At 38.6% G+C, this 27,639-nt stretch overlaps 1 protein-coding gene across 3 annotated transcripts in view; it reads left to right on the top strand.

Annotated features, from left to right (window-relative positions):
• Nucleotides 1-316: 316 nt before the first annotated feature.
• NKAIN3 (sodium/potassium transporting ATPase interacting 3) overlaps nt 317-27,639 on the top strand; it is a 334,441-nt gene continuing 307,118 nt past the window's right edge. The window contains exon 1 of one of the 3 annotated variants that reach the window (XM_021555630.3): nt 317-607. In XM_021555630.3, coding sequence (XP_021411305.1) covers nt 554-607 — 54 coding nt within the window. In that variant the 5' untranslated portion in view covers nt 317-553. The remainder of the gene's footprint in view (nt 608-27,639) is intronic. The other 2 variants (XM_021555632.2, XM_021555631.2) reach the window with 2 other exon arrangements.

Here is a 27,639-nt window from a genome sequence, read left to right as displayed (position 1 = left end):
GCTCTCGCAACAAGCGGCCCACGCCGGGCTGCCGCGGCCGCCGCTGTTCGCACAGCCCCCTGCCCCTTCCGCCAAGTTCTCCTCAAGCACAGCCTGCCCTCGAAGCCTCCAAAATCCCTGCGAACTGCCCGCCCGGGATGCCCGGCACGGCGCCTGAGAAAAGCCCGCCGCCGCCCCCGCTCCCCTCCCGTTCACACCTCGCACAGCTCCCGCCCACCCGCGCCCCCCGCCTCCCCACCCGCGTTCCCTCTGCCCACCCCGCCCTGGTCCGCGAACGCCCACCCCCGGCCGCTGCCCCTTCCCCAGAGCCAGACCCGGGCAGAGCCCTCCGCTGCCGCCGGCTCCCCGCCCCGGGGCCGCGCCGATCTCCCCGCGCTACTTCCCGCCGCCCAAGCGGAGCCCCTCCACAAAGGAGCGAGGCAGCAGGAGGCGGGGGATACACGCACGCCCGGCCGCTCCGTCCGGATGCGGTGAGCCCCCCGCTCGCCTCCGGGGCCGCGCCAGTGCGGGAGGGAAGAAGCGGAGGAGCGGCGGCGTCTCTCCGGCTGCCACCATGGGCTGCTGCACGGGGCGCTGCACGCTGATCTTCCTCTGCTCGCTGCAGCTGGTGAGTGCCGGGGCGCGCTTCGGCTGTGCTGGGGGTGGGCAGGGACGGCCGCTGCCTCCCCGGCCCGGGCCCGGCCGCCGGGGGCGCGGAGCGGCGCTGGCCCGGCCGCGGAGCTGTCCGCGCCCGCCGCCCCGACGGCGCGCCCGCCCCGCGGCCCCGCGCCCCGACCCGCGGGCCGGCCAGCGAGGCGGGTGCCGCGGCGCCCCGGCCCGGGCGGCTGCCAGCGCTCCCTGCCTGCGGGGAGCGGCTCCCTCGCCCTGGTGGCGCTCGGAGAAGGTGTCGCTCCCCGCTGGTTCCGGGCAGGGGCTCTCCCCGTCTGCTCACAGTAGAGGCCGAGGGCAAGAATTAGGTGACGGTGCCCCGGTCAGTGCCCGCGGGGCGGCGGCGGGGCCGGACGCTGCTGGGCGCTGTCCCCGCGTTGGGAAGATGCGGGGACCGGGATTGTCGCATCTTTCTTTTTCTATTTTTCTTAAACCTGTGTAAAAGCGGCGTGTGCCGGTCCTCTCCCTTGACTTTTTTGGGGGCTCTTTTGCTCGGCTTAAGTATTCCTCAGCGTGCAATTGAAACAACAGAGCGGTGCCCCTTCTTCTCTTTGTTCAGTGGACTTAGCATATTTATCTTAGAGAAAAGAGTTGTGAGATAAATCACCGCCAAACAACAATAATCCTTCATCTAGCTCATTAGCAGGATGATAAAATAATGCTCTTCCCTTAACGGTAGTCCCTGGTCCCAAGAGTATTTTAAAAGATTTTTCTCTTTTCTAGTGACTCAGTGTCATCATTTTGCCACATGATCTCTCTTAAAATGAGTGGAGTTCCTCGTGTGTGTGTCTGTAAAGAAGAAAAGTGGGATGCTTTTAGTGTGAGGGGGTTGTTTGTTTATATTTGTAATCCTTTGCGATCTTTCTATTTTTCTCTTACAGCACTTTGAAATCGCTTCTGTTTCAGAGGTAATACTCCAGAAGTAATTGTACATATTGCATTTGTTTGAAAATCCCCTTTCATTTTCAAGGCTTTGTGCCAGGTTCTTAGCCTGTGTAAACTGGTGTGTTTCCATTGTTTCCAGTGTGAGCCTGGACCTTATTCACATGTGAATAGAGCGGTGGACTTAGTGCGGTATAAGTAACTCAGCGTCAGAACCTTGCCCAGAAACAGGCGAGGCATATGATTTGCACATAGTGTAACGAAAGTATTTTGTATACATTGCTTTTATTTTTTGTTTTGTGTCAGTTTTGTGCTAACCACTGCAGCAGAACTGCTCCTGATTTACATCAGGAGCATGTGGGAGGGGAAACAAATCCTATTTCTTCAAATATATCTCTTTGCCAGTTATGAGGGTTATAATAACTGTATTTACTATTCTGTGGGATTACTGGGAGTCTATAAAAATTGAAGTAAAGTGTGAATGGCCACCATCATCTGTAGAGAAATGCATAAAAAGTATTTCAGGAAAAGAGTCATGTTTTATAAAAGACCATCAGAGGATATAACAACTCTCAAAAATTACTTCAATGCATAGTTTTTTCTGCTGTTCTTACATGTTTTACAGTGATGTTCCACTGTCTTATCTATGTCTTTCAGGTGCTGATAAATGTCTGTATGGCAAAATGCTGTAATTTAAATTTATTTTCCTTTAAAAGTAGAAGTCTTTCTTTATATTCAAGAAGTAACCTAGTAGATATTATGTCCTGGTTCCAACCAAGATAGGATTATTTTTTTTTTTTTGCAGTAGCCTGGAGGACATAGCTAGGACCTGGAGGTTATCCTGTACTACCTCACATTGTTGCCAGGGGTGGAGGAAAAGGACTCTCTTCCAGGGAAAATGAGCTCCTTCCATTTGGGGTAGTGTGGCACCAGTCCCAAACTGCAGAGAGAGGTGGGGTGGCCCTGGTTCCAAGCCAGGGGGAGCTTGGATGCATGGCTGTGGGTCTTGTGGGGCTGGATCAAGCATTTTGCATGTGAATCACTCTCTCTTCAGCACGCTTTTAATATCAATATTGTTGATGTTACTGTTCCTTTTCTTATCTCATTGCTGTTTCCAGTAAATTGTTCTTATCTCAACCCATGATCTTTGCTTTTTGTGCCTCTAATTCTCCTCTCCAAGCACCTGTAGGGGGAAGGGAGAGGGGGTGAGGGAGGACAGAGTGGCAGCATGATCTGGGGAGTCTCAGTGGGAGAACTGAGCTGGGGAGTATCATTCCTGAGCCATGACACATGAACTTAAAGCTCAGATGCTGTCCATGATCTCAGTGGTGGTATTGTTCAGTTTATGTACATAGAAGTTAACACCACATCGAGTTTAATATTTTTATTATATCTTAGAGGTGATGAATATAAAACATATGCAGCAAAACAGCATCCCTGGACATTACTCTCATTGAGATTTATTTTACTTTGCATCCACTTATGGAGGGGCGATTGTAGGCAACATTTAGATTAAATCTTGCAAAGTCCAAGCACTTGTAGTGCTAACTTGTAGAATTTCAGAAATACTGATGATTTATATGACTTGAGGAAAAATTTTAAAAAGGAAACATATGGCCACATAATTTTAAAAAAGAAGTTGTTTACATTAGCTGTGTTCTGGTCATGTCTGAGAAGGCAACAGCTCAGGCTTAGCTTTAGGATTAACCTTTAGATATTACCTGAGAAAGAAGTATCTATTTAAATACAGCTGGCAACACCTTTCATAGCATGTGTGTACTATGTAGATCCTCTTCTGTATAAGATGGAAAGTAAAAAAGCCAGATCCCTGGAGACATGTTCATAAACAAGATTAGCTTCTTGTTCTAAAGAAGAGTGCACTGTTCAATGTCCTTAAGGCACAGTTTCTTCATTCTTTAAAACTTTAGTCTTTAACTTTTGCCTTCTTTATCCCAGCAACATATAAACAGTCGAGGCAAAAGTGAAGAGGAAAACCTATTGCATTACTGTGAATAAAACACCATTTCTCGAATGTTAACCCATTATGTGTGTTAACTGCAAGAAGATTTGCTTGTAATTTTCAGTGCTGTTTGTCAGGGGATTTTTGACATAAAATGGCAATAATAGCGATTTTCAATTATGCGTTAATCCACAAAAGTGGAGGTTTTTGGCTGACGCCTTTTACTTTTTTATAATGAACACATTTAAATGTTTCATTCAGTAATCCTAAGAACAGTCTGTAAATAGTCTTCTATCCTTTAATAATAACTATTTGAAAAAGGGAATCCATATAATTATGTGTAATATAGAAAATAATAATGGAAAAAATCATCGAGATAGAAATGTAGATGGCACAAGTTCAGGAAAAGCTATTAGTCACTTTCAGTGTTTTATTGTACCCCTTCAGGTGGATTCTGCTTCTGAAAACCAAGGAAATTTTGTGTAAGGAGGGCTGTATCTTGCCCCACTGCCCCTCCTTAACCTTTCACTGTTTTGCTCTTCCTGACTGAGGCACTGTCATATGCCATTAACAAAGATGTCTGAGCAAAGAACAATGAAGTCTATGTGTATCTTTTTGTGCATAAATATGTAATTAAGATTATTAGGAGCTATGTATACATTGGGAAAATATATCATAAGAATATATGAAACCCTTTTTATGAATCCCTTGGATTACAGCCATAATTCTTACTGATGCCACTAGAAATCTTGAGACATTGGCTTTGTCTGTACTAGAAAATTAAACCAGCTGGCAGAGATTGTGCCTGTGCTATTGCAGACACCAGGCGATAAAACACTGAAAGATGAAAATGTTTGGCTAATAAAACAAATTCCAAAAATATGAAATTCTGGAAGGGGTAAATCGACAATCAATTGTGGCAAGATTTAGCTGTGTGAATCCAATTGGTGTTAATAAATGTCACATAGTGAAAACCTTCATGCTGGTTTGAAAATGTGTTTCTGAGAAACTACCTTTACAGGATAATGTTGTTTCAACACTTACAATAAATGGAAGTTTTTGGAACGTAGAAGTATATAGATAAACAAACACAAAGAACTCTAAATACAGGGATGGTGAATGGGATTTTTAAAGTGGTAAAGGGATGGTTGATGGAAAGTGTGACTAAGTCCCTTCATGACTTTTGACAGTCTCGTTTCATGTGTTTATGCTTGGGCTCCTCTGCATTGTGTTCAGTCTGTAGGTCCTGATTTAGAACTGTATGGTTTATCCAGTTATAGCTAGTGTAAAATAGGCTGTTCCCTACTTAACCTGTTATTTTCCAAAGAATGAAAGTGTCAGCAGGCACACTGAAAAGTTATTCCTGTGGAAACACAACTTCTATGTATTAATGTTTTGACTAGTGTTTGTTTGGGAAGTGCAGTTGGTCATTTTAACAGCCTAATCCCTTTCAATATTTGGTAGATTTATATTTATGATTGCCATTAACATGAATTATATTGATGTATGTAAATCCTTACATTTGGAGATGAGACTGTATCCATTAGAATGAACAATACTGTTTCATCATTTGTTACTGAACATCTTAGAATTTCAGCAGTTATGTGGGGAAGTGATATATATATATATCATGGATAGATTTTCATCTCATTTTTAAATACTTTATAGAGCTGGATACTCTATAACTTTGACTCTTGATGCTTGTATGTTAGAACTGACAGATACCAGTTATTCAGTTAACAGCTCAGGGATTCAAGGGAATTGATAAATTTGAGAAAGTAAAATCTTTGAACCAATAAATTGCTTCACTTTTTGTGTTGATAAAAGGATCACCAGCCCATTGATCTGGAGATGAAGCATCTGTCCACTGATAAAAAAAGAGGAAGTTGAGGGAGTGCCTATTGTACTAGCAAGGATGGAGAAAGCTTGTGGTTTTAGCCCTGAACAATATCCTGGTTGCAGGATGTTGCACTTTCTGTTATAACAGATGAGGTGAGAATGGTGTTTTCCTCTGATAACTCATATGACATTTCCAAAACATGTAACCATTGCTGGTGGCTATACCTAAGATGCTGATACACTTGTAATGTGGGTGCATAGGTGCATTTAACTTTAACATTGGAACTAATATGCTGCATCCAGTAGAACTACTTTAGTTAAATATTTACAATCCAAAAAATATATATGGTATTATATATGTTTTAGGCTCTCTCTCATCAGGAGCAAGAGAGTAAAAACTAACACTGTTTTCTACGTTGTGGTTTTGTTTTATTTTCAAAATTGCTGGAAATTATCTGTTACTAAAACACACACTCTGAGCTCAACACTTTAGGATTTGACCTCTCCATGCACCAGAAATTCAGCTTCAGAAGTGAAATCCCCTCCTGTCAAAGCTTCAAGTAAGACTTCCTCTGTGCAGTGTTCCAAAGTTAGAAACTCAAAACTTGAGGAAACATGAACTTTCAGAGCCTTCTGAAATTTCTGAACTGGTTAAATTTGTGAAAAGAATCATGGAGCTCTTGCTTAGTTTTAGACTCCATCCACCACAGCAGGCTATTTTTCTACAATTCCTGGCTGCTCTATGGCTGAGGGATGGTAAATTGTAATATAAATATTTAATGAATATATTTATAGTGATGAAGTTAAAGAATTAAGATTTCAATGAGAATAATGACAATTAATACGCTGAAAATTGTGAATTATATGCTGTTCTTCTTGTCTATAAGACCAGAAAGTTTTGTACATAGTTATTTTAAGAACATTCAGTTATGCTGCTGATCTGCTTCTATTTCAGGATCTCCTACATTCTACCTAGACCTCATTCTTGGGACTAAGAAACAAATATTGTGGTTTGGAAAGTCATTGGAATTCAGGATAATATTGTTGGATCTAAATGGAATTTGGGTAGGACTTGCAGAACTTGAATACTTCGTAGGTTTATTTTTTGAGATCATATGGGATTGATTGCACTTGCAGTTGTTTAGATGGTATTTAAATATTGCCAATTTTTTGAGGTTTAGATCTGAAATAAAAACTTGTAGGACTAGTTAATCTTAGCTCATTTTTTCAATCTGTATCTTATTTGGAACTTATAGGTACAAAGAGGCCTTTTTAGTTTTAGGACCAATTTGCTAAATTGTCAAATAAGTAATAAAATCACAATACCTTAATTTTTCAGGTAAAATGTTGCATTTTGGCTCCTCTTTGATATGAATTTAATTGAATAGATGACCAAAGAAAAAAAAGTCAAACTAGTCATACCAATCATTGGCCCTGATATTGTACAAGAAAAGTGAATGGAAGTTTTGCACTTCACTTTGTTAGAACTGGAGTAAATGAATGTTTTTCATACTTGCTAAGATGATCACTTATTGGATGTTCTTGGTGAAGCCGAGAGGCAAAGGATTCAGGATGCAACGGGGGAAATTCTGCTTGAATACTAGAAAAAAGTCATAGTGGATTTATTGGATCATATTTTTGAAAGAAGTTTTGGAAATTTCACCCTTGAATAAATTCAAATTGAGCTAATCCCAGCTCTCAAAAACCTGATCTAACTGAAATTTATCTGATGTCAAGATTGGCCCTGCTATGAATAAAGGTTTTACCAGATGACCTCTAAAGACTTCTTGTAACTTAGGTTATCCTGTGATTATATGATCTTACCAGAGCATAAGGAATAATGGTCTTCAATTCTTTGTGAGAGAGTTTAAAATACACAGTAATTTGAGGTATTTTGAAGTAATTACTTTTGTAATTTGTTGTGTTTTTAATGCAATGTAAATAGGCTTGATATGGCAATAACAATTCTAGTATTCTGTTGTATCTCTTGATGTCAAACTTTGTTTAAATAAAACAAAAAGTACCTCTGATTGCCTTGAGATTTATTATTTCATAAGTAACAATGCTGTGATATGAAGTAGTATATCAGATCTTTTGAACTCCTTAATATTGAAGCAAAATAAATTTAATTCAGTCAGTCTTGTAATTAATTGCTAAGCAGTCATTTTGGGGCAAAAAGCCTGTTACTTCTGTCTGTAAAGGGAAATGATCTGCACATTTTTGGTTCTAGATGATTAATGTAAAGGAGCAGAAATAAGTGACTGTGTAGTTCAGGAAACTGATAACATGATACTGAGTTTTTCACCTCTAGGTCACATTTTGAAATTCACTGCAGGTTAGATGAGGGCAAATGTCATTATGAAATGTTTATATTAAATTATACTGGTCTTGCTATAGCCTCAGTATAAAAATGTCATCTTAATATAGAGATTGGTCCTAATTTCCACCTTTTACATTGTACAAGAAGGGTGAAGGTTGTTGGGCATGGTAATGTGAATGACAGTTTTGCCAAAGTTTCCTTCAAATCAGCTTATGAGGGGTGCTAGCATGGTAGTGCAATGGAATTTGCCATACTACCTTAGTTCATACTAGATATGATATCTTTGTAAGCTTTATAACTGATATCTAATTAAAATGAAAAATAATGTTAATTGCATTGTTTTTGCGTCAATTTAATATTTTTTTTATTGGTCAGAAAGCACTTACTGCTTTTTATTTAGTACAATTTGTCTTGAAAACAAAATTTGGGCAGTAGCAAATGGAAAGTGTCTCACTTCAAATCTTGAAGCAGCTCAGTTTTGTCCAAGATGAAATAGTTTTCTTCTCATCTCTCATGAGCAATTAGGCATACCTTCCTGAAGGGTATGCCAGCAGGTTTTGGATCAGACACTCCTATGCTGAGTGAGACTTGCAATTCCATGACACAGCTATGCCAGCAGCATTATGGCAGGTTTTACTGAGCCATGGGTTATCTTTTTTTTTTCTTTGTTTCTGTGTGTGACCAGGGAAATCTTTGTAGTCTTTCTATGGATCTGTGCCTTTGGTAGGTTGCCAAAGGACAGTGGTAGGTGGCATTATCACTGTATTCTGATCTCAGGAACAGACAGAGTGCTTAAGACCCTGGTAATGAAATGGTAGTAAAATATTTTATTTTAGACCTTTTACTTTTTACTATACTTCCTTACCATGTCTTTCTTCAAACACAGCCCTATCTTGCATGTAATCTCAACTTAGATGGATTTTTTAATGCTGTGGTGATTTGGGACTTGTTCTTACAAGTTGCTGAATGCCCTACATCTCTCATTAAAGTTGTTGAAAGTCATTATTTTACATATAGGCTCTTCATAATGGTAGGTTCAAGCAAAGGCGGCAGTGAATCCCTTCCACCTGGTGAATGCCAGTAGTACAGTAAAAGGAAAAGGAAAAAGGAAACTTTTCTACTTAATAGAACAGTCAGTTTTATCCAGAAAATATCCCTTACAGAGATGAATGCTGCAAAGAAATAAAATTGAAAACTTTATGAAATGCAGAAGGAAGATAATTATTTATGTTGAGAGTTAATCTTGAATAATCACATTTGGTTCTTCCACAGGTCTCTTTTTTTTAAGATTTTTTTTTTTTCAGCTTTATCAGTACAGACATTTTGGCTGAGAGTGAGTATAAATACATATAAAGGGTATATGCTTTTCAATGAGCCCAGTGAAATTATCTGAGAAGGGTTTTGACACATGCCAAAGAAACTACAGATATAGCAAAGTAGAATAATACTTAGGAGATGAAGCATGAGCAGGAGGATTCTTGAATGCTTTTATAGTTAAGGAGATTGTGGGAGCATGGGATGAAAAGTATAGAAAGGTGTATTTAGATGAGTGTAAAAAAAGTGGAATGAGGAAGCCCTTTTCATCGGTAAGATAAAAGTTTTCTCTGTGTGTGGGAGGAATTCCTGCCTAAGGTTTCACTGAAAATAAGATCTTAAGGAGGAGATTTTTATTTATCTGTTCCAACATACTGCTGCTGCTGTGCCAGTTTCTCACTATTCTGTTGTGAAGTTACTGTGTTAGTGTCAAACCCTTTGAATAAAAAATGTCAGGGGAGCAAAATCTTATGATGATGATGATGTTTTCCAGGGAGATTGGAATGACTGTCATGTTTCTCATCCAGCTCTAGTTTTTGCCTTTGTTTGAGCCTTGACTACTCTGTGTTGTCCTGGGAATGTTGCAACTTCACTGCCCTGTTGGCAGTTCCTGGAATCTCCTGTGAGCAAAGGGCTCCTGGAACTTAGGTGTGTGCAAGTGAAGCTCAGCTCAAGCCACAGTAGAAATGAGTAGACATGTAAATCTGTATCAGCCTAGAAAATAAACCAAATAAAACCAAAATCCCTCCAAAAACCTCCCAATTAAGTGCAGCTTCTCAGATGGACTGGAAAAAGCTCATATCTAAATGCATTTTGGAAGCAGAATTCTGTTAAAATGCAGTGCATAGAAAAACATTCCTCTGGAAGTTTAGTCTCCACCATCAACAAATAAAAAGCCAAAGAATTCTAAAGCTGGAAACTGTAGTGCATTATAGTACAAGAATAAGATCACAACAATATATAATTTGCCTTAGATGGTCTTCCCATGGAGATCCCTATAGCTGCTGAAGATGCTTTAATCAGTCTATAGTCAGTGAGCTACGGTCAGCGAGTTTACTGCCATTTATAAAATATCTCTTTTAGTGTCCCCACCAACATGGGCATTCAGGAAGCCTAAAAATTGCCCGAATTTGGGAGACATTTTTCTCAACTATCTCTGTTTCCAGGACTTATGTCAGTTAGTTACAGATTTGTGCTCAGCCTCATTCTTTTTCTGATAACCATTTCTGTTCACATCAACAAAAAAATCTTGTCCCCAATGCCTAGCTGTGAAATTATGCACTATTTCCATTTTCACATTCATCGCTTTTTTTTTTTTTTTCTGGAGCCAAATTATTTGCTCCCAATTCTCCTCCCAGTTATTTCAGAACAGCATCCAAATTCTGATCTTCATCTGTTTATCATAGTAAGATTCAGACCCTGTTTCCCAAAGCAGTCAAGACTTAAAATTCTCTTGTGACTGTAAATGTGCCCCGTACAGTGTTCTTATCTGTGTTTTGCAGCTATACAACATAAGTTTTCTTTAGTTGTATAGTTGCCACAGTTATTTGTGTTTCTTCACATGTTGGTTGCACAGCATTATGAAAAGGTCTGGTTAGTTCAGAAAAGAAGTGAATATGAACCAAAATGTGGTGATAACAGATAGATGAACTAGTAGTGCCATCAACTGTAATGCAGTTATTAGAGCACTTGGAATGGGTGTGTTAGGAGGGACTTAAAAAAATGCTTCCAAGCCTGCATTTACAGTGAAAAATTAGACATAAGAATGACAGTATCCTATATCCAAACTTCATTCAACTGTTAGAAGAGAGTTATATATATAATAATAATATCTAATGAAATATATTAGGTTCCATGAATGGCTTTAAGTTATATATTACTAATATATAATTTAGTCATAGTGGTTTGATGAAAACCAAAGCTGACTGAGTTGTGCCAGAAGTAACCACAAGGTGCCAAAGTTTATTTAAATTGGATTAAATTATGAAGCCCTTCCTTTCTCTCATTTCTCTCATAATTTTTTTTTGTGAGTTAGCCATCATGAAGATGTGTGTTTACATTTTAATTGTAACCAGTTACATTTGTTGATCTGTACAACTGTAATCAATTGAATGCACTGATGACTCTTTCAAAGAGTAGCCTGTGCAGCTGAGATGTGGTGTGCTGCCTTGCACAGCGGTAATGCAGGGTGTGAAACAACCTCACCAGGATGATACTGACACCCCATCACATCATTTCATTGCAATTTTGTATCCATGAAAGGTTCCAGGTTTCAGTGTTTTAGTCAGTATGTGATACTTACTTGCACTGAAAGGTGATGAACTCTTTGTGCAATGCCTTGTGGCCAAAAGAGTACCCAGGTTCGCCCAAGATCTCACAGAACTGAGATTCTGGTGTATTCATTGGAGTTGTATTAATTTAATGATCTATTTTTTAGCTTTATTATGTATTTGGTTCTCTTGGCCTATCTGACCCATGAAATTCTTGGCTGTGTGAAATTCTTAGGTTTTGATGAGATTTCTAGGCTGGACTGTAGTTGGTACACATGCCACTCATGCTGGAGGGCTCCAGTACTGCTGGGGTTTCACTGTGTGCATTCATCTCTTGAGAAGCTGAAGTAAATACTGCCCCAAGTTCAGGGCTGGGTTTGCCCTTTAAGAGATCATTTGAAGCACGCTCCAGCTGAGGTTGGTTCTGGAATAGGATGTGTGTCTGCCTCGAGTACTTACAAACAAAAACAAATCATGGAGTCAGAAAAAGAGTCATGCAAATGTTTTTCTTTATGCTCTACAAAAAGTCGCTGGAGTTGTAGTTCAGGCTGATTTTATGCTTGGTGGTTCTTCATGTTTCTACACACTGTTATGATTTTTTTTTTTCTTTTTTTATATTGGCCACATGTGACTATGAGCATATTAACACTTTGATATGCAAGTTTGCTGTATTTGAGTGGGCTCATAATTTGAAGAACGCTTCTCTTTTTATTTGTACTCTTTGCACTGTGGTTTAGAAGTGCTAAAATATATTGCAAAGACAAAATCTCTTTCTGTTTCAGGAGGAACATAGTGAGCATGGATTCTCTTCTGGAAAGATTATTTTCAGAAGGTGACAGATTTGAGTTGATCCCTACACAATTAGCTCTCCTGCAGAATGAGACTTCCAAATACCTCCGTCTGCATTGATGGGATGCTTCTTTGTGGATTCCCCCTTGTGTTGTCACCTCTGGCCACAGGCACTTGGGGAAGAAAAGAGTCAGTCTCTTAATGACATTCTGGATAACAGGAAAATAAACAAGTATCCTCAGAATACTGGAACTGGCCATCTGTATACAGGGAAGGGACAGTTTTAAGACTTCTGCTGATAGAAGCACTGTTCAACTTGTACTGAAAGGACTGTGAGTTCATGGTTTTCTTATTATGGTACTTTGTCAACTCACTTACTCAATCCAGTTTTTGATGACTGGAATTGGTTAAAAAATTACAGGATAGTCACTGCAATAGAAAGAAGAAATCCAAATCTCCTGGGTGGCAAACCTTAATTGTTGCATTTTCTCTGAATGACAAATGCACATCTAATCCCAACTGTCTAGGCCGAAGAGTAATTTCCAAGGCAGCTACATTCAATTCTCTTCCCCTAAAAGTGAAGCAATAAATTATTCTAGTGTTTAAGGGGTAATCTCTGTGACTTTAAAGAACATAAAGTATCAGAGGTACACCAGTCTGACTGTGCTAAATGCTGAGCACCTCCTCTATCTGAGTGAGTAACCTCATCTCCCACAGAGAGCAGCAGGAGCTACAGGTGCTGGCATCCTCACTCAGTGGCATCACTGCTCAGAGGGATTGAGCTGTAACTGAGGCAGCTGTGCTGCTGGCTGGGCTTGGTGAGTGCAAGCACTATTAGAAGGTGCCATTAGATGAAGTCACTGAACCATTAGGAAGCCTGAAAAAATGAGTACCCTCTTCTAACCTGAAAAGTGTTGTGGTTGAGAATATACCCACTGGACATCCTCAAGGGAGGATTTCTTTCACACATAGTGACTCTATCAGGGTTACCAGCTGGCATTTCACCAGCATGAGACTTAGTCGTGTAACATTGCATGGATCCCTACATCGTGCTGAGTAGTGCTGGTCATCTATTATTAATATGCTCACATTTTTTGCTAGACTAAAAGTATATTATTTTCTTATTAAATCTTCCATTACTTTAAGATGCTTTTAAGGTCTGTTCTGCTCTCATTCTATTAGTTGTGAACAAAAGCTTTTCAAATGTCAGAAGTTAATATATGCTGATATCTGAATAAGCAAGAAAATACATCTGATTTGGAGGCCATTTTCTTCATATAATGATGTCTTTAAGCCTCATACACTGTTTTTGTAAAATATTTCCCTTTTTGCAATGTGAGTGCCTATTCATACACAATTCCAATTTTGCATTAGAAATATTGGCTGCATGACAGTGTGAGACTTTCTCTTATAATGGTTATTATACTTGTCATGCATAAAGAATTCAAAGATCTCTTAAGTTAGAGAAGTAGTATTGTGTTTGCTTACACAAGTTGATGGAGGCAGTGACATGTTTATTCTGCTTGGAGATGGCCAAAGGGAAGCCAGTGTGCACCTAGGAACTGTGAAGTTAGTTAGCAGAGAGAGTTAGAGAATTCTCATGGCAGAGAAGTGCACTAACAAAGTCTCAGTGCTGCATTAATAACCTGCTGCTAATGGCCAGGGTCATCTGGAATGGTTTTGCCTTTGTTCCCCCATGACTGAGGCTCAGCACAGGAGCAAATTCTCAGAACTGTGGTGGGAATTGCATCATACTTTCTAGAGTTCCCCTGCAAATCTTGCTATTTTGATTTCTGGAGTTCTGTTTCCTAAAACTGTACACAAGACCTAGTGTAGAATAAAATTTCCCCTAATTATTTAGCTGATGTAGGTGTAATTTTAAGTGCATCATTTTTATTCTGTTAATTTCCAGTTAATTTTTACTTTACCAGTAATAATCCTAATACAGACATTTAATCTTACCAATAACTCCTCCTGCTTAGGTAATCTATTTCTGTCTTTTTTTCATGTTATTTTTAATCTTTAGGGAGCTTTGAACTATTTCTCAGGGCTATGCTTGCAAGTGAGTTTGTAGCATTTTACTGCCATTGAAGCTAGTAGACCTTGCTTGAGGCCATAGAGAAGTTGGGAAAAAGCCAGAGAAAAAACTCAGACTCATGTCTTAAGCACAAGATAACCATTCATCATTTATAAGCTTCTCTTGTTGGATGCTTTCAAATTCTCAGAAAAGATTGCCTGGAAATTGAAGTGTTCATGCTTTTTCATAGCACAAATACAGATTTTTCCTTGGAAATTTTGTTCGTGTCATACTAGTGTGTTTACCAGCAGCAAGGTTTATGGTGATACTACAAATGAGGTCAGTATCCCTTGCTTTTTCTATTATTAGATCACTCAAAACTCAGTGTCTGTGGCTCTCTAGCCTCTGTAAATCTATTAACATCAGTGGAAATTTGGTCATTTTTACTTGTTGAATATGAGTTTTGAAAGATAACAGCTGAATATTTGATCTTAAGTGTTCTTCGCATATTTGAAAGAATTGCTTTGTTATTAAATGTATATTTAAAAATATTTCTTACCTCTATGTTTCAATAAAATGCCTTGTAGAGTTTGTGATTATAATGGTGTCAGTAGTAGTTTCTCATGGCATCACCATGTCTTTAGGGGGTTTGTGTCTCTGTCCGCACTGTCTTCATTCATCTTTGTCCTATTTTGGAAAGTGTAAAAGTTCTCACAGTTTTTAGCAGAAGGCTTTTGTTACAGGGAAGACTCAGTCTGTAACTTCTGACCTTTCCAGAATATATTTTTATATCTCCTTGGAAGTAGCATGGAGGGGTGATGATAAGGAAGTTGAAAAATGGCCAGCATACACACAAGTATGGTCAGGAAATAATATTACCTTCTTTAATATTGAATGAAATAAAACCACAAAAATGATGGGATGCAAAGCCTATTGGAAATCAGACAAGTATGTTCACACTGATTTCAGGTTTTATGTTCAGCCCAGCCATGCACAGTTTTCTTTATTTTTTTTTTTTGTGTTTTCCTCTAGGTTTTTTTTTTTTTTTTTTTTTTTTTTTTTTTTTTTTTGAGATGCTTAACTGTGGTTTATTAGATTTGCTGCAAGAGGCAAAATTTAGGCTACCCTGCTGTGGTTTATTGAAAATCTCAATCATAACATTGCATTAACAGAATTCTTCACATTTAGCACTTTTATTTGACAGGGTAGAAACTTCATTGTGGATGAAATTGTTGTCTAAAGACCTTTTCAGAGGTATGAGGAGAGACACTAGTGCTGTTGTTCACCTTTCAGAAGAAAGGAAGAGTTGTGAGCAAAAGCTGTAACTCAGGGCTGGAACCAATACATTCCACACCATCATGCTAAAATAATGGTAGAAAGTAAGAAAACATAATAAATTGTCACCTTTCTGATAATGGAAGACAAGATTCTTGAAATGCATATAATTTGAATTCTTCTCTCAAGGAGTGTTAAGAAGTGGGGCAGTGGGAATATCACAAAATCACATAATTTTTTGAGTTGGAGGGGACCTCTGGAGAGCATCTCGTCCAACCACCTGCCAAGGCAGGGCCACCTAGGACAGATTACACAGGAACACATTCGGGTGGGTTTTCAATCCCTCCAGAGGGGGAGACTGTGACCTCCCTGGGCAGCCTGTATCAGCAAGAAAGGCAAACCCTTGTTTTAAAGATGTTTTCAGATATAGGTGCACTTTTTCATTTATGCAGGTGAAGAAAGCTTTGGCTTAGTTTTATTCCCTTTGAAAAAAAAAGAAATATTCTCACTGAATTTTGTGGCAAAAGGGTTATGATTCTGGTTTGAATGGTGCATATTTTACCCCATTCTCTCTCACTGAGGAATTATTTTCACATGCAAAGTATATCTACTATGTGGGTTAAACACTTCTCCATCTTTACTTTTCTATGAAAACAACAAATTTCCCAGGGATTAGGGGTCCTTTTACAGGGATGTTTGATTAAGAATGTATTGTTTATACAGTTGATTCTGTCTGGAGGCAGACGATCTCTGGTGGCTGCTTTTGACCCTGATTTCAGAAATAGCTGAAAGGAAAAGTGCACAGGCTGAATTAAAACCTACAAAGGACTTGCAATAGAAGTCAGATCTAAAGATCATGTAACAAAAACTTTGTAGTGTTACATAATGCTTAGTTTTGTTTTTTCTAATTTGTGGGTTGTAGTCTTAGCACTATTGGCATAGCTTCATTACAGGAGCCTTTTGGTTTAGATGTGACATATGTCAACAGGGTTGTCTTTCTTTCTGTAGGCTGTTATGACACCTCTTTAAATGTATAAACTAGGCTAAGACAGCTCGCATCTATCCAGTGATGTAGCCATGTCCCTATCAGGGGCTTTGCCATCCTAGAGCAGATAGCTGTGGTGTTAAAGTTTTCATATGAGCTAAGAGAAGTACAGGGTAATTATAGCACAATTTTATGATATAAAGTGGATAGTACTTGCTTATGCAAAAGTGAGAATAATTTCAACTGCTATTAATTCTAACAACTGAATGGGAAAACTACCTGTGCTACTATTACATGCAGAGTTTTGAGGCAGCTCTTTTGCCTTTAAAAATAGTGAATTAACTGGTATGTTTTGAAGAATGAAAATCTCATTAATGGCAAGCAGAAAATTGTGTACAACATTTGAACACTAATTATCAGAAAGACCTTTTGACAGTTATGAATTAGGCCAAGTGTGTTTGTTTTATGCATGTGTTTTGTTACTTTAAAAAGTAGTTGTCAAGGGTTCTAATAATGACAGAAAATACACAGTTGAAAGGATGGGAAGGAGAGAAATGGCAGGAGGAAAGGAATATGTGTCTGTTTTTGCACGTGAGGATCTTGTTTCTGTTGCTGTATCATTCCAGCCTTACTCTTATCAAGTATCAGCTGACCTCTGATAAACATATTGATCCCCAGGATACTCCTTGTTGCTCAGATTCTAAATAAAACCAGTAAGCCTGCTTACTTCTCATCTTCTTCATAAGCCCAAACTTCTCTGCTTCTTTGTTGTTGATCTGGAGCTCTTGCAGTTTCTCACAAACTTGACAAAATGCCCATGTCCCCTGAATAACAGCTGGTGACTTAGAAATGCAATTTTTCCATCTTGGAATAGTTTCCTTCCCTATACATGTTCTTTGGTAGCTATTTATTGGATGTACAAGGGTTACTGTGCCTTAGACTGCCCAAAGCCATTTACTGAGTGGATATTTTTCATCTTGGATCATATTTAAACACATTTAATATTGGATCATTCCAGTCAACATGAACCTGTGAAAGGCAGATGCTGCTGACCAACTTGATCTTCTGCTATGATAAGGTGACTCACCTAGGGGAAAGGCTGTAGATGATTTTTACCTGGAGTTTATTAAAGCTTTTGACACCATTTCCCACACATTCTTCTAGAGAGATTGACTGCTTGTGCCTTGGACGCGTGCACTTTTTGCTGGGTAAAAACTTTTGTCTGGATGGCTACGTTTGGGGAGTGGTGGTGAATGGACTTAAATCCACCTGGCAGCTGGACACAAGTGGTGTTGTCCAGGGCTCAGTTTTGGTGCCTGACTTGCTAAATATCTTTATCAACTGGGTGAGGCAATCAAGGGCCCCTTCAGTTTGCAGATGACACCAAGTTTGGCAGGAGTGTTGATCTGCTAGAGAGCAAGAAGGCTCTGCAGAGGGATCTGGATGGGCTGGATTGATGGGCCAAGGCAAATTTTAAGAGACTCAACAGGGCAGCAAGGCTCAGTCCTGCCCTTGGGTAGCAACAATCCCATATAGCACTACAGACTGGGGACAGAGTGGCTGGAAAGCTGCTCTGAAGAAAAGCACCTGGAGCTGCTGGTCAACAGCCAGTGGAACATGAGCCAGGGTGTGCCCAGGTGGCCAACAAGCCTATGGCATCCTGGCTTGTATCAGAAACTGTGTGTCCAGCAGGACCAGGGCAGTGATTGTCCCCCTGTACTCAGCACTGTGAGGCCAAATCTCAAATCCTGTGTTCAATTTTGGGCCCCTCACTACAAGAACATTGAGGGGCTGGAGTGTGTCCAGAGAAGGGCAAACAGAGCTGGTGAAGGTTCTGGTGCACAGAGTTCTATGAGGAGCAGCTGAGGGAGCTGAGGCTGTTTAGCCTGGAGAAAAGGAGGCCCAGGGGCAACCTTATTGCTCTCTTATGACTACTCAAAAGAAGGTTGTAGTGAGGTGGGAATCAGTCTCTTCTCCTAACAAGTGATATTTGGAAAAATGTCTTCCCTGAGTGGGGGTTGTCAGGCATTGGAACAGACTGTCCAGGGAAGTGGTTGAGTCACCATACACAAAGGTATTTAAAAGGCATAGAGATGTGGGACTTAGGGACAGGGTTTAGTGGTGGCATTGGCAGTTTTAGGTTGGTGGCTGGACTTGATGATCTTAAAGAACTTTTCCAACATAAACTATTTTATGATTCTGTAAGAACTCAAGTTAGAGGAACCAACAAAACTGAATCAAGCCTGAGGCCTTGGGAAGTGCCAGTCAGTGTACCTTTCTTAATAAAAAACAACTAGTTGTTGAAACCTATCTTTCTGTTGTTTAAGTTTTCTTAAAATAGAAAATATGTTCCAGTGCCATGTGCAGATGTGGATTTACCTGGGAATGATGGGATAAGTATCCCCTTCTCTGATGAAAAGCTTTTGGATGCATGGCATGGAGATGCTGCTCATTAACACCACTGCTAGATCCAGTCCTAGTGCATTTTAATTCTCATTTGCTTCAGTGTAAGACAATTATTTCTAGCTATTTTCCCTTTTAATGTGTATAATTGGTATGTATGGCAGGATTTTGGTAGCAGGGAGGCCACAAGAATGGCTTCAGTGAGAAGCTGCCAGAAGCTTCCCCTATGCCTTACAGAGCCAATTCCAGCTGGCCCCAAGATGGATCTGCCACTGGCCAAGTCAGCAGCAGTTGTAATGCCTCTGTAGTAACACAGTTAAGAAGGGGGAAAACTTATTGGGCAGAAGTAATTGCATCCAGGAGGATATGTGAGAGAAAAAGTTCTGCTTCTCTTTTTCCTACGTGATTTGACTTGTAGTAAATTGAATTAATTTCACCAAGTCAAGTCTGTTTTGCCCAAGACTGTAATTGGTGAGTGACCAATGAAATGGTTAAAGTGAATATTGCTAGTGGAAAAACCCACACGTGTGGAGAAAAAGAGTGGTTTGAGTGGCAGTTTAGACGTTGATTATCTTGAGAATTGTGTATTCTTGTTCTTTGTTCTCACCTTTGACTGCTGAATATTTTTGAAACCATACAATTTATAATTAATGTCTTCTTTTGGTGGCTTCCGAATATCTACTAGTAAATCCTCATAGAACTATGTTCAAAAGGAATTTTCAGGAGAGACATCTTCCTCTTGGCTGGAATTTAGCTGGGAATATTGCTGATAATATACTATATTGTCATCAGGGGCAAGCATGCCAAGACTTACAGATCTGCTGTAAATTCCTAGAGGAAAATCTTGGCACTTAGCATTTTCATAGGTATTTTTTCCACTAATGCCTCGTCCTAAATTTTGAGAAATGGAGTCACACAGTTTATTCTGTTTGAAAATCATATATCCAAAGCTTGGAAATATGCTGGATGATCTAGGATTTTTTTTTCTGCGTGTTGATCAAAACATTTTGATATTGCCTTCTACTTGGTGTTCTTTGAATGCTCAAGGCTTACTGGAGTTTCAAAATATGTAAGGGTGTATTTTCAATTATCATAATTATTTCCTTGTTTTCAGGGTGTGTTCTGTTCTTTAGAAAGAAGTGAAAAGGAACAGCATCTTGTTAATGACTTTCAGGTCAGCCTGTCAGCCAGCATCATGTCACTGCCAGTGGGTTTGCAAAACAAACAGTGATGCTGTTTCAAGGACTGTCACAAGCACCAGGTTAAATATACTTGGAACTATGGGTTTTTTGGGATCCAAGGTTCATACATGATTCTGTTGCTTTCCTGGCTGTGGAAAAAACAACCATGAGGTGGTCAAAGAAATAAATGACTGCATGTGCTCTTTATCATCCCAGTAATTTAGCTCGTTCTGTTCAATCAGTGGATTTCAAAGAGAGCAGTTTCAGATAACTGACAATTTACTACTTCAGTCTTAGTCTCTTAGTTTGAACAACATCTGGCACCAAGAGAAGGGAACACTGAGGCACATCCATACCAAATTCATTATGTTTTCTACCTCCTGTAGATTAGTCTATGAACTATATAAGAATCTAAGGTATGCAAAAGAATGGTAGGTTCTAAATCAGGAAAGGTATGGTGTAAAGATCAAAACTTATTGATTGATTTGTGGCATGCAATCATTAATACATTGGTTTAAAAAGAGACTACACTATTTGTTACCTATTCCTAGCTAGAAAATAAAATGTGTTCTCTGGGAGAGACCTCAGTATTGGCACTGAGTATAAATATAGTAAAAACAAATTCATTGTTCAGCCAGATGTTTTACAGCTAGAAAAGCAGCAGGATTTTTGGGAACTACTGATAACAGATCTCTCAATATTTGTCTTTTTAATCTTCTTTTTAATGTAAGCTAAAACTACTGATGCTGTTGCAATACAGAGTGAAATATTACATATTCCTCTTCTACATAATGGTGTAATCTTACTTGAAAAAATGAGAACTAGTAAAGAAACAAAAGAAAATGTTGAGGTTTTCTCACAGGCAAAACCCCCTTCAGCAGGAAATTTTTCTCAGAACATTATTCAGAAATGCTACTGTGGTACCTCTTTGAGAGCTGACACCTGTTGATGTACTTTCAGTCTTCTCTGTGGATGTCTAGATTAAGGTCACATACTTTTCTTTGTTACCACATGATATGAATCTCTAGTCTTAATGCATAAGACAGATACAGTACAGGTGAAGAGCACCTAGGAGAAGGAAGACAAAGCTGCACAAAAATTTCCAAGAAGCATTAAACAATACTGTCAAATTAATTTGGTTTGAATTTTATGCAGAATATTTGTCAGAACTCAAGGGAAGGGGAATATCCCAGGAAACAACTATTTTAAACTGAGAAGTAGAATTTTCACATAATGTGAAAATTTTAATTTATTCAAAAGTCTGTCTGTGATACAACTATTATTACAGACAAACTTGAGCCATCCCTGTACAAAATACGAGCACATATACATGTGGAACAGGAGAATAGAAGTATTTTAGAAGAATGTCACTAAAACTAAATAAATTAGTGTGTACTGTGCATGCATGTGTGTTTGTGTGCAAACACAGTTTTTGTTACTTCCCGCTACCTACCTCCATGTGTATTTGACTCTCAGGAAGAAATTAATCCTTGAGAAGTTGTCCAGTCAATCCAGAAAAGCAGTGGCATGAGGAATTTGAGGATCTGGACTCGTAGAACACCCACCTATTTTGTTGTTAAATGATTCTAACAGTTAATGGATTTTCATAGAATAGTTTTATTACTGTTGAATCAATGTTTTTGGATAAAAAGTCTTCCTCTGAAAAAAATGTGAGTTTCAGCTGTCACTGGATAGGTTACTTTTAATTATGAGTAGATTCAGAATATGATGTAGGTATATGGGCAAAAGGTTCCCATACTAAAGAACAAACTAGTGTTTTCTTTTGTTTTGTTTAGATTGACAGGCACAAAATTCAAGAGATTCATATAGCTGACATTAAATGTATTCAAGAGTATATTTAAGACTGGGTCCTAGCCTATCAATAATTGTGGTTTACCAATTTTATTTTATTTTTTTTTAAAGTATAAACTCCTATTTTAACTGAAAGGGATTGATAAGTAAATTTTGGATGTGTCATAAAGGGCAAATAGAAAAACCACTTCATACTTAATGTATCAATCGTATCATAAATTGTCTGGAGACTAGTGACTGCAGAAAAATTACAGTAGGCACCAGAATATCTGGCAACTGCATTTTCATATTTATAGATGGAAATAAAAAATAAGTAATTGTGTGTTGTTGATATATGCTTACATAGTCTTCCTCTTCTTTCTGCAAAGGAATTAATCTGTAAGTGTATGAAAAAGCACACTTTCTTTATGTTTGAGCCCATAAACAATTTTTCATGCACCTCTTATTTCTTACTGTTTTTCTTAGAACTTTCAGTATTTCTTTTTAAGAGGTTTCATAGATTATTGTCTCCTATGTGTGGTTCTTATTCTTTCTGTCTCCTATTAAATGTAATGTGAAGGTCAGACTCTCAGGCTCTAGCAACAGCAATGGGATGTATTTGAGTCAGTGTTGGATGTAGTTTCTTTTTGATGTGAATGTGATTTGCTGGGTTTCATACATCCTATAAAATAACTCCTGACAGCTACATGCTTAAACAGATAGCTTGTCTTCCTTCCATAAACCTTTGACTTGACTGTTCTCTCTACTGCTTTTCACTAAATAGAAAATTTGTGCTAACTCTTGCCCAATAGATGTTCAGAAAGCATGTTTAAATGTGGCAGAAACCCATGAAAATATTTTCAGGGATCGGTTGGCTGCAGGTGCTGTCTGTGCTGATATAGAAATGATTTATCTGAAGTTTTGTGCCTTCTGGGGTCAGGACCAATAATTATTTAATCATTGGGGAGATACCTGTACCTACTAGTAAGGTACAGATTTGAGATATGTGATAACAGTAGCTTCCCTCTTCTCATAAAAATCTATCCTGACCAAAACTTCCTGGGCCTTTTTTCCCCTCACCTTGCCAGGTACTCCAGTGTTTCCCTTTTTAAATTTTTTTTTTAAATCAAAGGACTGTATCTTTTCTCTGAAGAGGCTTGAAAATGTAGAGTATTACCACAATTTTCATGTTTTAAAATAACACTAAGTACCCTGTAAAAAGAGAAAACCATTTCCCTAGTTTTGCTTGTTTGTGTACTTATGTGTAAGGATTATGTGTATAAAATTAAGAAAAAAAATAATCCTAATTATTTTAAAAACCATTTTCTTTTGCCTTTTGAACCACCAGCTGTGCAATTGCTAACATGGTTCTAACAGAGCAAAAGTGTTCATGTTGTAAATAATGACGAGGTTTATTAACAACAGAAATGTCACAACAGAGTTAACTTTAGCTATACATTGTATTTTAGTGAAGTTTCCAGAGCAGCCAGGTGTGAGAGAAAAGTAATATTAGAAGACCATAAACTTGGAACTATGAATAAGGTCAAAACAAAAGCTGGAAATAGTATGCTGAGTACATTTATGAAGCTGAAACTACTCATAAAATTGCAGACAAATTGTGTTCTCCTTGCTCTATGTGGAGCAGATTCCCAGCATGAATTATCATTTGTGGAAATTGTGAAAGGATAAGGTGTACAAATGCACCATATATCCTTTTTAGTGAGACAAAATTAGAATGATCTATGTGTGGATTGGTCAAACATAAGGACAGCATAGAGACAAAATACATGGGTTAGCACTGGAGACCCGATTTCTTTGTAACTAGCTGTCTTTAAAGCACCTTACAAAACCTGAGGGCTTATACACTGCTCTTCTGGTTTGGTTAAGGACATGCATACTATTTCTCAAACTGTTTTCTCAGTGCTGTTGTTCAGGAACTATTCTTCAGGAAACATTTCAGATAGTATAAAATGCCAAGGCAGGTTTAGTCATGACTACTCTGTTAGTATAAATAGTGCTTCTTTTGTACCTTCTTGAAGACAAGCACACAAGTCACTTGAGTTGAAGAATGGAGAAAGAAGCATATTGTACTTTGATAATCAGCTTCAAAGTAATAAAGCCAGAAGGATTCAGAAATACAATAATTAAATCTAATTGAAGAGATTCTCTGCAATAGATAAAGAGTGAAACACATGAGAAGAGCTGAAGGCTGTAATCTCATCTTGTAATATTTTTCAGCGTGTGAATTCAGTCGTTGCTGGTGTTACATCTGATCTATAGCTGTGGCAAGGAAGCAGTGCTGCATCTGTGCATGGACATCCAAACATGGCTAAAATTTGCTCACTCGCTAAAGAATTCAAATGTGTAGTCTTTATCTCTTTGTACTAATTACATTAATATGCACTTAATATTTGCATATTAATTATTTCATTCCTGTTCCACAAGTTGCAATCAAGTTGTTTGAAACTATTTCTTGGCAACTGAAAGTTGTGCATACAGTACCAGTAGTGCTAAGAAGGAATTCACGTTCTTGCTTTTGCTGTCAGTTTTTTTGAAAATATTTAAAACACTTTAAATCAAAAGCTGATTTTAATGTTTTTTAATTGAAGTCAAGATAGCAGAGCTAGCAGCTGGCAATCATTTTGATATTGTACTGTATTCTCTTTGAGAAAAAACACTGCATCTAATGAAAATGTCCTGATGTATTATGAATTACTTCATAAAGACATATTTTCATGAATAGTAGCAATGTAGTTGTATTTCTTACCAAAATTGATTTTAGTCAAGTGAATAAGATAAATATGCTCTTTTCGCTTTAGTTCCTTATTCTTTTCTGCCAAATATACACACTGATTAACTTTATGGTTCATACCATTATTTGCTGTCATGTAGGTATTGGCTAGCATGTGCATAATTTTGTGTTCATTTTTTCTTGTTAGTTTGTAGTATATAATGTATAATCACATGGTTACTCTCTGTATGACATGCTTTGCTGACTTGCTGTAGTTTTCACATCCCATGTGTGGGTGGGATATACTTCCTTAGGGGGGGTTAAATTTTGGCATTGGGTACTTGAAGATTTGATGCAGTGGATAGAAGTGTTCATACAACCAGTGTGAATATGGACCTCTTATTCTGCACAGATTTCTGCCTGGAGGAGTGTCTCCACAATTAATCACATCCTGTTGTAGTAATAGCAAACTGGTCTCTTGAGCTGATCACTTCCCTATAACCTAGTAAGGCAGATGGATTTGGATATGGGGATGCAAAGTGAGCATAGGGCATATACATCCTTCACATTGGTCTGCTGGAAAACTTTTGGAAAGACTTTATGCTGAGCGGGTTGTAGACTGGCAGGGCAATGTTTTGACTCTGGAATGTATTGCTAAACTCACAGGCTGCTGAAGTTAGAAATGTTTTGGGGTGAACATCCAATCACTGACTAAATACAAATTCTCATTCAAGAGGATGTGAAAAATACATAAAAGAAGATGCATAATAGGAACATCTTTATGGATGAGAACTGTTATTTTTTTAGGCTGGTGTATGTTTACATGCCCTGAATCTTCTGTAGTTCTCCAGTTGCAGCTTTTTATTGCTTAGCAGCTTAGTGTGACTTTGGCAGAAAGAAGTTGATGATGCATGAGAGAGAGTGGTATCCACTAGGGTGTTTTTTCTTCTTCATTTCAATGCACTGCATATGGGTTTCTTCAGTATCCCATTTTATGTATTTTTACTATCAGTGCAAAGAGGTGGAACAAATGTGGGCAAGAACAGATTTCATTTACTATTCCACTGCCATTATCCTGTTAGTACTTTATTACTTACTGAAAATCTATCTTGGAGTAATGGTGTGGTGCTGCTTACGAGCAAAGATGTGATTAATGGCAAGGTTTTGATCTTTTTTCTTTTGTAATGGGGAAATGCTGACTTAGAGTAGAAGTTATGTAATTTACCTTACTCACTGAGAGTTTAATGTAAGCAGCATGGAAGATGCCTGCTGTTTGCAGTAGAGCTAATAACATTACTCATTAGATATATTTTCTCCCAGTTGGTTGAGGCAAATTCTGCACATACAGATTCGAGTTTCTACACATGTATACATTAGTCAGAGTAAGTGGTAAATCAATTTACGTGGATGTATTTCAGGCTCATGTCTGTTTGGAAACCACTCCTGGTGATTGTTCTAGGTGTCAGAACTACATATCAGTTGCTTAGATCACATGGGATTATCTTTGTGTCCTATCAATGATGACCAAACCTTACTGTGCCTGCAGGAGTGACAAAGCAATGTAACAGAGAACTACAGTGACCTTTCCTTTTCTCATTAACCACTCTTTGACCTTACTGATTTTCTCAGACAGAGAATGACCCTGGCTAGGACAGCACTGCCAGAAGCTCTTTTGGGAGAATCTTACTGCACCTCCTGAAGTGGTCACTTTTCACTGAAGCATTCACTGTGCTGGGGGGATACCAAGAATTGCATAGATACATTATCCTGTCAGCTATGAATGAGTCTGTTAAGACTGAAAAGAGTTCTGGATGTCCTTTCAGGTCTGCTTATATATTTCAGTAATTGCCAAAATACAGCAATCAGTGCCCGAACTCCAGGTGGTCTGATAAGCTCTGAAATATGGTTTTATGTTATTCTCTGTCCCCAGCAAACAGTGAAACAGATACCCCTCCTTCCCTGTCCTCTTCAAATCCTTTTTCTCTTCTCAATTCATACACTCACTTTGGAGTCAGACTAGCTGACAACTTAGTGTTTATGGTAATGGGTTTGACTTTTGGAACACTGAAGGAGGAATTGAACTTGTCTTCCATTACCTAGGCAAGTGCTCTTACTGCTCTGGAGAGGAAGTACTCCACAGGATGCTTTAAAAAAACCTAGTGCTGGATGGTGCTCTAAAAATGTGATGCTAAATAGTGTGAAAACTCTGAAGTATCCAAATTAGGCTATTTCAGAGCCCCTTGGTTTATGGATTCAAATTGATTTAGGCATGATCTAGATATTAAACACTTCCTCCCTCTTAAAAAAAAAAAAATGGCATAAAGCAGAAAATTACATTTTGAAGTGCCAAGGAAGACCTAAGGACATAACTGTGTCTGCAACTGAAGTTGGGAATAGTCATTAATTATTCCCAACAATGCAGAGTTTATCAGGTTCAGAGTTTGACACAGGTTCACAGCACTTTTAGTCTATAATCTTAGAACTGCTGATCTAGTACGTTTCCTATTTTTAAGATGTTTCCTTTGAACACAGTGGATCTTCAGGGGATCATAGGTCTGATATTAGAATTAGCAGTTCATAAAACTAGTTTAGTGAAATCAGTTTTACCCTTGAATATTTCCTCAGAGCTCATGGGACAAAATCAATAGAAATCAATAGAAATGACGTAGCAGCAATGAAAAGGCAGTGCAAACTTGACTGAAATGAAATCTAGTTCAGAATCTGAGAGGACTGTGGGTGGTTTTGCTTCTCTGATTTACCTTGGGATTCTCTCACAAGAAATAAAGACTATGATACGAGAAGATTTGAAGAGAAAATTTTACAGATATGAGGGAGAACTTCTTTCCTGTGTATGTGAACAAGCACTGGCACAGATCACCTATGGAACTTGTGGAGTCTTCCTCACTAGAGATATTCAAGACCCTTCTGGACACAATCCTGTGACATGTACTCTGGGATGACTCCACTTGAGCAGGATGGTTGGACCAGATGACACACTGTGGTTCTTTCCAGCCTGACCCATTCTGTGATTCTGTGATTCTCCATTACTCTGAACTTCTGTCCTGTATTATCTTTGTGCTTTCCTCCCGTGATTCTCCTGGGGTGCTCTTTCATAACACCCCAAATCATCACATCATTCCATCAAAAGCCCACCTTTCATAACACCCCAAATCATCACATCATTCCATCAAAAGCCCACCTTGCCTTAAGAAAATCCAACAAAAACTATAATTT

The sequence above is a fragment of the Lonchura striata genome, chromosome 1, assembly GCF_046129695.1.
Source record: "Lonchura striata isolate bLonStr1 chromosome 1, bLonStr1.mat, whole genome shotgun sequence".
NCBI classification, from domain to species: Eukaryota; Metazoa; Chordata; class Aves; order Passeriformes; family Estrildidae; genus Lonchura; species Lonchura striata.
Note: the sequence above shows the minus strand (reverse complement) of the source record. Positions and strands in the feature narration are given on the sequence as shown.